Raw genomic sequence first — 12415 nt, forward strand, 5'->3', positions numbered from 1 at the left:
ATCTGTGGTAAATTCAATTGATTCGACATGATTTGGAAAGACACACACCTGTCTATATAAAGGTCCCACAGTTGACAGTGCATGTCAGAGCAAAAACCAAGCCATGAGGTCGAAAGAATTGTCCGTAGAGCTCTGGGACAGGATTGTGTTGAGGTACAGATCTGCGGAAGGGTACCAAAACATTTCTGCAGCATTGAAGTTCCCCAAGAACACAGTGGCCTTCATCATTCTTAAATTGAAGAAGTTTGGAACCACCAAGGCTCTTCCTAGAGCTGGCCGCCCGGCCATACCGATCAATCGGGGGAGAAGGGCCTTGGTCAGGGTGGTGACCAAGAACCTGATGGTCACTCTGACAGAGCTCCTCTGTGGAGACGGGAGAACCTTCCAGAAGGACAACTATTTTTGCAGCACTCTACCAATCAGGCTGGTAGAGTGTCCAGACAGAAGCCACTCCTCAGTATAAGGCACATGACAGCTCGCTTGGAGTTTGCCAAAAGCCACCGAAAGAACTCTAAGAAACAAGATTTTCTGGTCTGATGAAACCAAGATTGAACTCTTTGGACTGAATGCCAAGTGTCATTTCTGGAGGAAACCTGGCACCATGCCTACGGTGAAGCATGGTGGTGGCAGCATCATGCTGTGGGGCTGTTATTCAGCGGCAGGGACTGGGAGACTAGTCAGGATCGAGTGAAAGGTGAATGTAGCAAAGTACAGAGAGATCCTTGGCGAAAACTTGTCTAAGCACACAGCTAAGACAACGCAGGAGTGGCTTCTGGTCTCTGAATGTCCTTGAGTGGCCCAGCCAGAGCCCGGACTTGAACCCGATCGAACAACTGTGCAGCAACGCTCCCCATCCAACCTGACAGAGCTTGAGAGGATCTGCAGAGAAGAATGGGAGAAACTTCCCAAATAAAGGTGTGCCAAGCTTGTAGCATCATACCCAAGAAGCAGTGACCTGTCATTCAGGGCAGCTTTGTTGCCTGTTTTGCATGTTATTTTGGCATTAATACGATGTCACATATCAGGTTGCAAAGTTTTATTATATTTTTTATAAAGCCGCATACAAACATGGTCTCTTTTTTGCTTTCTTGAGTAAGGCAGCTCCAAAATGCAGGTGTTTCAGACTAGCTCAGTGCTTTCTGTGGTGGTGGGTCAGCCAGCGGGAAGTACAGAGCGTAGGGGTTGGTAATGTTCTCTAGTTGCGCCGTGATTGGCTCAGTGTTCTGTCACTCATGGGGACACTACGTCACTGCAAAATCTACGGGGAGAGCTTGAAAATTCACCCCTTTGGGTGCTGCTTAAAGATTTACTTTAGAAGTGCCCATCCAAGAAGGCACAAGGTCATTGGCTACAGATAAAATTACGTCAAATAATTTTATATCTACCGTAGCTTTGATTGGACTGATCATGTCAACATCATACTTTCAAAATCTTAGCAAGCAAGATAGACAAGCAGTCATCCTCCTGAATCAAGTCGACAATCTACTGGCAAATCCTTTTCATACCTTGTCATATGAAGATCATTTTTTAATAAAACTTATTGGTGCTCATTGGTCATTGAATATAAACATTATACAACAAGTTGGAAATCGCAAATTCAACAATGAGTGGTTTGGAAGGAATCAGTGGCTAATTGCAAGCATTGCAAAGCCATCACTAGCCTGCTATTCAGAGGAGTGGGTGTGTGGTCCACGTCTGGGTTTAAGGGTCTCTTTTCCAAGCTTAAATGGATCAACATTCACATGCAACACCATCGGCCAGAAAAGGTTGAACACATTGGCCATGATGTCAATCCAGCATGACTTCTGTTGCATTCAAAACAACTGTAAACTCGGATCTTGGAAATGTTCAGTGAGTTTAAGAAAAAAACGAGCTCCGACTGGGAAAATACGTTTTGAACGGTCATCCAACTTAGAATTTTCAAGTCGGGAAGTTGGGCCTCTTTCTAGAGCTTGGGCCTGAAAATCACTGACGTCATGATTGAACCTTGTTTTTCACAGAGTTCCCAGTTGTCGTGAAAGCACCATAAATCCAGAGAATGCCAGACTTTGATGACAAAGTTTGATGACAATTTCCTGTTCAAGTGAGCACAGCACAACAAGGTGAGTCCAAAAATGTATTGTATGCTGCTGCTTAAATGATGTAATATGCCAGGGAGATATGTATACTGTAGCCAAGAAAGTAATACTAAGTATATGTTGTGTAGTAAGCTGTTAGTAGCCCATGTGCCTCACCCTAATAATTTGGTCCCTTTCCCACTCATAATTTTGCCGACTGTTCTGACTTGTTGGTGCACATGTAGCCTACAGCCCGTTTTGGAGAAATGTCATCATCGAATATTGTAAGAGCCCCAACAAGATTTGCATGCTAAAATCGCCACTGCCAAGAAAACTCAAGGCTGTAATCGCTTCTAAAGGTGCTTCAATAGTAAAGGGTGTGAATACTTGATGTGATAGTTTTTTATTTTGAATGCATTTGCAAAAATGTCTAAAAACCTGTTTTTTGATATGTCATTATGGGGTATTATGTGTTAGATTCAGGGATAAAAAAAAACATATTTTAGAATAAGGGTGTAAAGTAACAAAATGTGGAAAAAGTTAAGGGGTCTGAATACTTTCCGAAAGCACTGTACAAAAAGTCTGTGTTGATGAGTCATTCATGTTAGGATAATTATGCTCTAAAGGCAAAGGTAAGTTGTGTCCCTCGACCATTCACACCAATTAAGTTATCAAGTAGCATTGTCATCTTTCACCATTTTCTCAATTGAAGTCTGCAAAATGTAACCCAACAACGTCCATTCTATATGCTACAGTATCATTTCAGACACTAATGTAGTTCCCACAAAGATACAGCCTGCGTCCCAAATTACACCCTATTCTCTATATACTGTAGTGCACTACTTTTGACGACAGGCCCTAGGGCTTTGTTCAAAAGTAGTGCACTATATAGGGAATAGGTCCATTCTACACTACCACTGAGGAGACAGATGAAGAAGTCATGAATAATGAGGGTGATGATGCGTTTAGTGTTATTGATTACCGATCCAGCCGGGTTTGCAGGACGGTTTGACCGTGACGACGACCTGGGCGTCGGCCTGAGCGCGGTTCTTGCCACAGTCGAACGCGGTCACCCAGAAGGTGTGGACACGCTGGCGCTTCGAATCCAATGGCTCTGTGTTCTTAATGTTACCTAGGAGATGGGAAGAAAGGGATGGAGAGGGAGAGAGAGTTATGTACAGTACAATACAAAACACAGTCATTCACTCAAAAGCACAGCGTGAAAAGTATGCACTCTTATACACACACTCTCACCACACCTACGCGCACACACAGCAGACACGCCAAAATTGTTCAGTGCAGTATATTCAAAAGGAAAAGGAAACGACAAGGGAGGGAGAGAGAAGAGAGAACTAAAATAATGAATAAAAGACAGTTTCTTCTTATATCGAGAGACGAAGAGAGAATGTAACAAAGATATGGGTGACGGAACCTGCACGACAGGCCCCAGACAATGCGAGACGGGGGAGAAAGAAAGACTGCGAAAGGGAGGGATGAAAGAGAAATATAGAGGTAGAGTGGGAGAGAGAGAGAGACAATGACAATAACTAGGGCATTTAAACCGCCCGGGCTGAAACAAAAAGTCTCTGTGCTTCATCTGGGCCCAGCAGCCTGACCCATATATTAAAGGAACTTCTCATCCCCTGCAACCTCCTCCCCAGTCACTGTCAATTGTGCAAAGTCATGGTAAAAACCTGACTCCTGAGAAAATCTGCCTCAACCCTATTCTGTTGTCATGTTACAAAATGCCCGCTATCGATCTCCCACCAGTAGCCCGTCAATGGCAGTCTTGCAGACTGAAATCAAAGCCTTCTCCTCAGAGGAAACATGCCTACAAGATCAACGGAAACACTAGACTAAGGCCTAACCCCCTGAACCTATTGTCCTCTGGGCTCTGTTCAAATAAACCTGCCCTAGCAATGTTGATGCATAAGCTTCGCTTACACAACTACTACCTAACCACACGTATGTTTTTCTGAAAACTACCTGTGAAGGCGGGAGTCAAACTGTGTTTCTTACAGCAAAAACATGCTGCAAATCTACTCATTGTGGTGCACAAGGAATGCTATAGCATAAAAACGGCAAAATGGGTGAGCAAGATACTTGGAAATGGCTCAGGCCGGTGGAGGAGTGAGTGACTACTTAAGGGACCGGTCATTCTCTAGCAACGTACATAGCAACAAGACCAGCTGGAGACAATCAAAATAGAACAGGGAAATGAACTCGTATTTTTACAGATTGGTAGTCATCAACATGCTAACTGTTGTTTTCATTGGTGACAAGATGTCAACTCACACATTACATTCAATTTTATAGTATAAGAATCAAATAAATAAAATGTAAAAGACCAGAGCCATATATTTAGATAAACATATTCTAAATGGCTCTGGTAAAGACTAGCCAGATCCTCGTTTATTTGTGGAAAACTGCTGTAAAGCCCGGCTCTGTTGTGGCAGCTGTAGTTCTCACCATCGTTATCGATGACAAAGGGAACGTTGGGGGTGATGATGTCGTAGAAGCAGATCTGGCTGTACTGCGGGGAGCAGTCTGCGTCGAGGGCCTCAACGCGCACGATGCGGTCGAACAGACGGCCTTCAGGGACGGAGGCCTCGTAGCGACGCTCCACGAACACTGGGGAGAACTCGTTTACGTCGTTCACACGTACATGCACTGTGGCCCTGAAAGAAAGAGAGAGAGAAAGAAAAATAGGAGAAAAGTAAAGAGCGTGATAAAGATGAAGGAAGAGAGGTCAATGCATACATAACTGCATGGTAATATAGTAATGTATGGATCAAGCATAGCAGTGACAAATACCCAAGGGTTAATCATTCTCCAAACTACAATAACCAGTATAACCTCTGACAACAACCCAATCCATTAAACCTATTTGACCTTTAGGGTAATGTAGTGTATCTCACTTGTGGGACTTCTTGCTGTTGGCTCCATCGGGGCCCTCTCCACAGTCATAGGCCTGGATGGTGAAGCTGTGCTCCCGCTGGCTCTCACAGTCCAATGGCTCTTTAGAGCGGACCAGGCCCTCCCCTGTCGAGCGGTCCAGAACCACCGCCTCAAACTGGACCGAACTGGATCCCGAGGGCCCATTGTGCACCCGGAAGCCACAGATCTCACCTGGAGGAGAGAGAGAGAGAAAGAGAGAGAAAGAGAGAGAGAGAGAGACAGAGAGAGAGAGAGAGAGAGAGAGACAGAGAGAGAAAGAGAGAGAGAGAGAGAGAGAAAAAGAGAGAGAGAGACCAACTCATTTTAGTACCAATTTAACTTCTAGTGACATTTTGATGATTTACATTGACGGATTTACTCAAATAGAGTCTTCAATGGCTAAAATAAACACCATGAAATTCAGTGATCTATTTCAATGAACCCCATGTGATGTTAAATGATCCAATCAATAATTTCATTGTCCCAGTTGGGAAATGTGTACCATAATGATTTCTGTGAGCACAGGGCATATAATGTTCCCAATGAATACAAATAATTGAATTTCACTTGGCTGTGGAGGACCAGTGTAGTACCCAGGAATAGAATTATACACCAACTATTGGGGCGGCCCTAAAAATAGAGGACAGGACAGATATGATTATTTTCCATGCTAATATTTGTAATGCTTATGGGAGTGCCCAGCTAAATCTTTTCGGTAGCGTTTTATTTTACGGTACTTGTTCCACTGGTATTGACCAAATTGTGTGGTAACAATGTGAACTTTCTGGCACAAATGATGGTGCTTCATAGGTTATTATTGTGTAATTACCATTTTACGCAGTCCACTCTGATTTTAGGACGGCATAACATGTTCAATTTCTAACAATTTCCCCTCTACAAAATGCTTAGTCACTGTAGGGGAATTGTGAGACTCGGTTTTCAATATGCTAACCGTGGCCATTGTAATCAATAGCAAATATGTTCCAAATGGCAATATGTTTTATGTTTATACTCGGTTTAATTAGTAAACACCCGGTAATATTTCGACCGTAAAATACATTGCTACCATACTTTCAATGCTAATATTTTATAATGCTTATTATGTGGGAGAGTCCTGATTTGCTATCGGAGGACTGCCAAGTGGCCCCCCATCATTCTAACCATGCCTGTACTGTACCTGCGTAGTGCAGTGGAGCGTCTTTATCCAGGGCGAACAGTGGTGGGTTGAGAAGAACGGTGTTGTCGTTCTCCATGACGATACCCTGGTACTCCGTCTCGATCCATGGCTTGTGCTTATTGGCTGAACAGCAACACAGGAGACAAAAGGAGGCTTGGGTTAAATGGAGCAATTAGAAGGGGAAAAAAACATGGCTATTTGTAACACCCCATTACATGACCTGTGTGTGTGTGTGTGTGTGTGTGTGTGTGTGTGTGTGTGTGTGTGTGTGTGTGACCGCAGATACACATACAGACAAATGAAGACACACACAGACACACAGAAATGCACACACACTCAACCCCCACCCCCTAACACACAAGTGTCAATCCACACTTTGCGTCAGTTGGCAACATAATTACACCTAGGCCGATTTCACCTTATCACACAGGGAGAGGCATATTGTACATATCAATCAGAACAGCCCAAGCAGCCGGCCCACAGGCTGCCTGCCCACTTCACTCACTGGCAAACGTGGACGTCCAAACTAAACAGGGAAAGTTTGCTGTGAAGCCACCCTCTAATTGCCAATTAATTATTAATTTTTCTCCAGAATGTTCACCCATATCAATCAAAGGCAGAGCTAACGAGCTGGAACGGTGACGATTTTACACTCAAACAATCAAAGACCAAAACAAAAGCCTGAGGGCTTTTATTTTAGACATGCCTCCCTCACTAGACCCTGAGATGATGACGTTAGACTCAGACAGCGATGACAGAGCCACAGGACATGTTGTGTAGCAACCGCTCCGCTGTCTCAACAACCAAAACACTCTGGCTAATTATAACAATTAAAAATGCCAATCTGGCCTGAATCAATGTGAGATGAGAGTACTACAGAGTGGAAAGTAATTGTCCTCCAGTACTAGTCATCTCAAAGACGAGTGGCGTTCTCTCCTAGCCAGATGGGTGTACTGCAAATCAGGAGCAATGAGTTAGCCAGCTAACTTTGACAAACAACCAGAAACAACAGTTGATTTTCTGGTTCATTAAGAAAGCTAAGCATACAGTGCATTCGGGAAAGTATTCAGACCCCTTCACTTTTTCTACATTTTGTTACGTTACAGCCTTATTCTAAAATGGATTAAATCATTCCCCCCCTCGATCAATCTACACACAATACCCCGTTATCACAAAGCAAAAACAGGTTTAAATTTTTTTGCAAACGTATGAAAGTTTTTAAAGTATTCAGGCCTTTTACTCAGTACTTTGTTGAAGCAACTTTGTTGGCAGTGATTACAGCCTTGAGTCTTCTTGGTTATGACGCTACAAGCTTGGCACACATGTATTTGGGGAGTTTCTCCCATTCTTCTCTGCAGATCCTCTCAAGCTCTGTCAGGTTGGAAGGGTAGCGTCGCTGCACAGCTATTTTCAGGTCTCTCCAGAGATGATCGATCGGGTTCAAGTTTGGGCTCTGGCTGGGCCACTCAAGGACATTCAGAGACTTGTCCCGAAGCCCCTCCTGCGTTAACTTGGATGTGTGCTTAGGGTCGTTGTCCTGTTGAAAGGTGAACCTTCGCTCCCAGTCTGAGGTCCTGAGCAGGTTTTCATCAATGATCTCTCTGTACTTTGCTCCGTTCATCTTTCCCTTGGTCCTGACTAGTCTCCCAGTCCCTGCCGCTGAAAAACATCCCCACAACATGATGCTGCCACCACCATGCTTCACCGTAGGGGGGGTGCCAGGTTAACTCCAGACGTGACGCTTGGCATTCAGGCCAAAGAGTTCAATCTTGGTTTCATCAGATCAGAGAATCTTATTTCTCATGGTCTGAGAGTCCTTTAGGTGCCAAGCTGGCTGTTGTGTGCATGAATGCCAGATGGAGTGGCTTCCGTCTGGCCACTCTACCAGAAAGGCCTGATTGGTGGAGTGCTGCATAAATGGTTGACCTTCTGGAATGTTCTCCCGTCTCCGCAGAGGAACTCTGGAGCTCTGTCAGAGCGGACAATCGGGTTCTTGGTCACCTCCCTGACCAAGGCCCTTCTCCCCCGATTGCTCAATTTGGCCGGGCGGACAGCTTTAGGAAGAGTCTTGGTGATTCCAAACTTCTTCCATTTAAGCATGATGGAGGCAACTGTATTCTTGGGGAACTTCAATGCTGCAGAAATGTTTTGGTACCCTTCCGCAGATCTGTGCCTCGACAATATCCTGTCCCGGAGCTCTACGGACAATTCCTTTGACTTCATGGCTTGGTTTTTGCTCTGACATGCACTGGCAACTGTGTGACCTTATGTAGACAGGTGTGTGTCTTTCCAAATCATGTCCAATCAATTGAATTTACCACTGGTGGACTCCAATCAAGTTGTAGAAACATCTCAAGGGTGATCAATGGAAACAGGATGCACCCGAGCTCAATTTCGAGTCTCATAGCAAAGGGTCTGAATACTTAAGTAAATAAGGTATCTGTTTTTTATTTTTAACAAATTTGCGAAAATGTCTAAAAACCTGTTTTCGCTTTGTCATTATGAGGCATCGTGAGTAGATTGATGTGAATCATTTTTTTTTAAATCAATTTTTAAAACAAGGCTGTAACGTAATGAAATGTAGAAAAAGTTAAGGGGTCTGATTACTTTCCTAATGCACTGTAGATATCCCACTGGGCACAGACATCAGCTCAACATCTAGTTTTGATGTACATTTGGTCGAGTTGTCAACTAACGTGAATTCAACGTGAAATAAACCAAACATTTCACCATGGATTTAGGTTAAAAGTTGGGTGAAAAAAAATACTTAATTCCCTAACGTTGATGACTTTTTTCCTAATCCAGTTTTCCACATTGATTTAACGTCATCACATTGATTTTTGTTGTTGAAATGACGTGGAAACAAAACTGATTCATCTAGTTTTTCCCCAGTGGGATGTATGTTTGGTTGTTGAGTCAATTAGACCATGTCCATAACAAGCTTATCTTTATAAAAACTAAAAATGTTTTTTAAGAGTATTCAGGCAAGTTAGCTGCCTTGATCTTGCTTTGTAGTACACCCTTTTGGTTGTGTGACCAGGCTGGTGAGTCATGCCCAGGCTAGTGTTCGCCATCCTCAATGGTTAATCTGATACGAACACTGCCTGTCCTCAAGATTCTGCTCTGTCCCTCTTTTTGTCATTTATCTCTAACCCTCTCTCCCCGCCTGTCTCTCTTTCCCATTCCCTCCCTCTCTCCATCTCTCTGCAATACAGTATTAATCTGAACATCAGGGCTGCAGATTACACCCGGGATTACAGATTGAGAGACATCTCTTTCCATCCCTCTCGCTCCATCTCTCTCACTTTCTCTCTCTCTCCACACAACATCCCTTCGTTCTCTGCCCTTCTCTCACACGCTCTTATCTCTCTCACTGGCACTTGATTTAACGCACCATCTCTCTCTCTCTTCCTCTCCCCACCCGCCCTTCCTAACTGTCTGACTGTTTGTCTGTCACACCCGCTGCGTCTCCGTATCTCTTTCCTTGGACCGACTCCTTTTGCTCCCCCGTCACTGCTGCTCCCCTTCTCTCCTTCCCACTTCGGTCTCCCTGTCTTTCAGCGTCACTCCCCTTCTCCTCTCCTCCCCTCCCTCGCTGACGTCCTTCGGCCCCCACTCTGTCCATTTCAGTCTAATTCCAAGTCTCCAGCGTGATAATCACTGGAGCAATGTTGGCAAATCAAGAGTCATGGCTATCCACGGTGATCTAGCTCAGAGAAGATTGATCCTCCTTGGAATGTCATGCTGTCAATTACACACAGAATCACATACGGCAACATCACCACATTGAGCAAAATACATACATACATACATACATACATACATACATACATACATACATACATACAGGCTACATGCAGGACAACACTCTATAATGGTGATGTGTATGTAATCACACATCACAGACATATAATGTGATATATTATGACGTTGAGCACAGTGAGTGGATATATGATTGAATTCCCTCTAGTTTAGGGGGCAGCAACCAAAGGGCCCTGGCCATGAGCATGACTACAGAGATCTGTGCTCCCATGGCAATAGAGAAAAACATTATTTCAGCGGTTCTCACAATTAACAGTCAAAAGGAAAGGAAACTGACCTTTGTTGCCACTGGCAACCGAAGTCAAGCAAAGAAGGAGGAAGGAGAGACAACTCATTCTGTCCATCTGAGGGAGGAAAGGAAAGGTAGAAGGGAGGAGGGAAGAGGAATACAGTACATGCAGGGGCGTCAAACTCATTCCACAGAGGGCCGGTTCTTGGTTTCTCCTTTCAATTAAGACCTATACAACCAGGTGTGGTGAGTTCCTAACTAATCAGTGACCTTAATTCATCAATGAAGAGGGAGGAGACACTCGGCCGCCGCAGAATGAGTTTGACACATTAAACCGACCAGCACTGGAAGATAGGCTGAGGTGTAGAGAACATAGACTAGACATGCCAGGACAGACAAATACACATCAGTAAAAATCCTAATACATTAAGCCTATATCCAACGGAATCTTCCGGCGCTATACTTTCACCTCATACAGAATACAGACGAATAACGCATAATAACAGAAGCCCAGTAAAAAGACAGCACATGGACCCAGGTCCTGGTAGTGAATTGGCACATTAAAATGGTACAATAAAATGGAGCATTAGACTGAATCAAAACAAACTGGCGTGCATAATAAAAAGCTGTAACGTATAGCCCAGCAGTGTCTAGTTATGCTGTTGTTCATTTTGAGATGGTAAATGATACAGTGATGTTATAGCCCATACAGGCCAATATGCTGCCTATGCACGCACCTACTCATTGCCTGTGTGGGTGTGTTTAGGCTTTGGTGTCCGTGCCAGTTGGTTGACACGATTTCCAAAATGATTCCATGGTCTATTGAGCCGTTATTGGCATCACGATACCCACATTCTACCATTCACTGCCATGCGTAAAATCGAAGCCTATCTAGGCCTAGGCCTAAATATTAAATCAAAACTAAAAACTTAAACGAGACTGTGTAGAGGGGCGTACAATATATATTCTGCTCAAAATGAGTTAACACAGGTTGTTCAAGGCTACACAGAGGTGATGCAGACATGCGTTTATGCGACAATAACTAATCGATTTTATACCCCATATTGATTGATAGGTGCATCAATTGGCACCATACGCCAGCAGATCTATATTTTGGACCCTTAAAAAATATTGTCAAAGACATAGATACTGGTTACAATCAAAAACATAAGAAAGCCGCTGTCAATTTCACATTACCGTGGTGAGTGCGAGGTGTTTTGGTACCCAACGCTAACCCTCGTAGCATCCGTGCTTCTGCAGCTCAGCTATCCTCCGACGCAAAGAATCTAAAGCGCAGGTAACGGGATTTCATACACAGATCTCTTGAAGATGCTCAAATGTGTACGCCTCGGTTTGATGCAAGACAGTGATACGAACGGATAGTATCTCAATACCGATGTCCTTGTTTTCGGCAGACGTCGTATGAAGGGGGAAAAACGATGGGAATATAACGCTGACGTCCCCTCCCTCTCCGTGTTTAACCCGCCCACACTGCGTCCTCTCTCCTCTCAGCTCCAGCTCCAATTCCAGCTCCCTGCCAAATTGCACTGTTCTCTCTGTTTATTGAATCCACTATGAGGATGTTGGGGCCAACGCATGATATTACTCATTTCAGCGCAACATAATATATTTTTTTGTCTACATGTAGTGACTGACAGCTGGGGGCACTCTTAATTAACAGCCACTACCTTTCCCCGCCCTGACTGCAAAATGACGTCATATCACCCCTTTTGCCAGACAGCGTGTACACACACCAGTGGAGGAAAAGTACTCAATTGTCATACTTGAGTAAAAGTATAGACACCTTAATAGAAAGTGACTCAAGTCACCCAGTAAAATACTTGAATAAAAGTCTAAAAGTATTTGGTTCTAAATATACTTAAGTATCAAAAATATACATGTATAAATAATTTAAAATTCCCTAATATTAAGCAAACCAGACACCACTAATTTCTTGTTTTTAAAATGTACAGATAGCCAGGGAGACACACTAACACATAAATCACAAACAATGCATGTGTTTAGTGAGTCAGCCAGATCAGAGGCAATAGAGATGACCATGTGTGTTCTCTTGATAAGTGTGAAAATTTGACCATTTTCCAGTCTTAAGCACTCAACATGTAACAAGTACTTTTGGGTGTCAGGGAAAATGTATGGAGTAAAAAAATACATGATTTTCTTTAGGAGTGTAGT

The 12415-nt window shown here is 43.7% G+C and overlaps 1 protein-coding gene across 1 annotated transcript in view; it reads right to left on the bottom strand.

The window, feature by feature from the left end:
- Positions 1–10328, bottom strand: part of LOC120031586 (calsyntenin-3-like) — a 33966-nt gene extending 23638 nt beyond the window's left edge. Inside the window, exons 1-5 of the mRNA XM_038977395.1 lie at positions 10271–10328; positions 6172–6294; positions 4976–5186; positions 4527–4735; positions 3040–3189 (exon numbers count right to left, since the gene is read on the bottom strand). Coding sequence (XP_038833323.1) covers positions 3040–3189; positions 4527–4735; positions 4976–5186; positions 6172–6294; positions 10271–10328 — 751 coding nt within the window. The remainder of the gene's footprint in view (positions 1–3039; positions 3190–4526; positions 4736–4975; positions 5187–6171; positions 6295–10270) is intronic.
- Between the last annotated feature and the right edge of the window lie 2087 nt (positions 10329–12415).

Source organism: Salvelinus namaycush, chromosome 37 (genome assembly GCF_016432855.1).
Source record: "Salvelinus namaycush isolate Seneca chromosome 37, SaNama_1.0, whole genome shotgun sequence".
In the NCBI taxonomy this organism is placed as follows: Eukaryota; Metazoa; Chordata; class Actinopteri; order Salmoniformes; family Salmonidae; genus Salvelinus; species Salvelinus namaycush.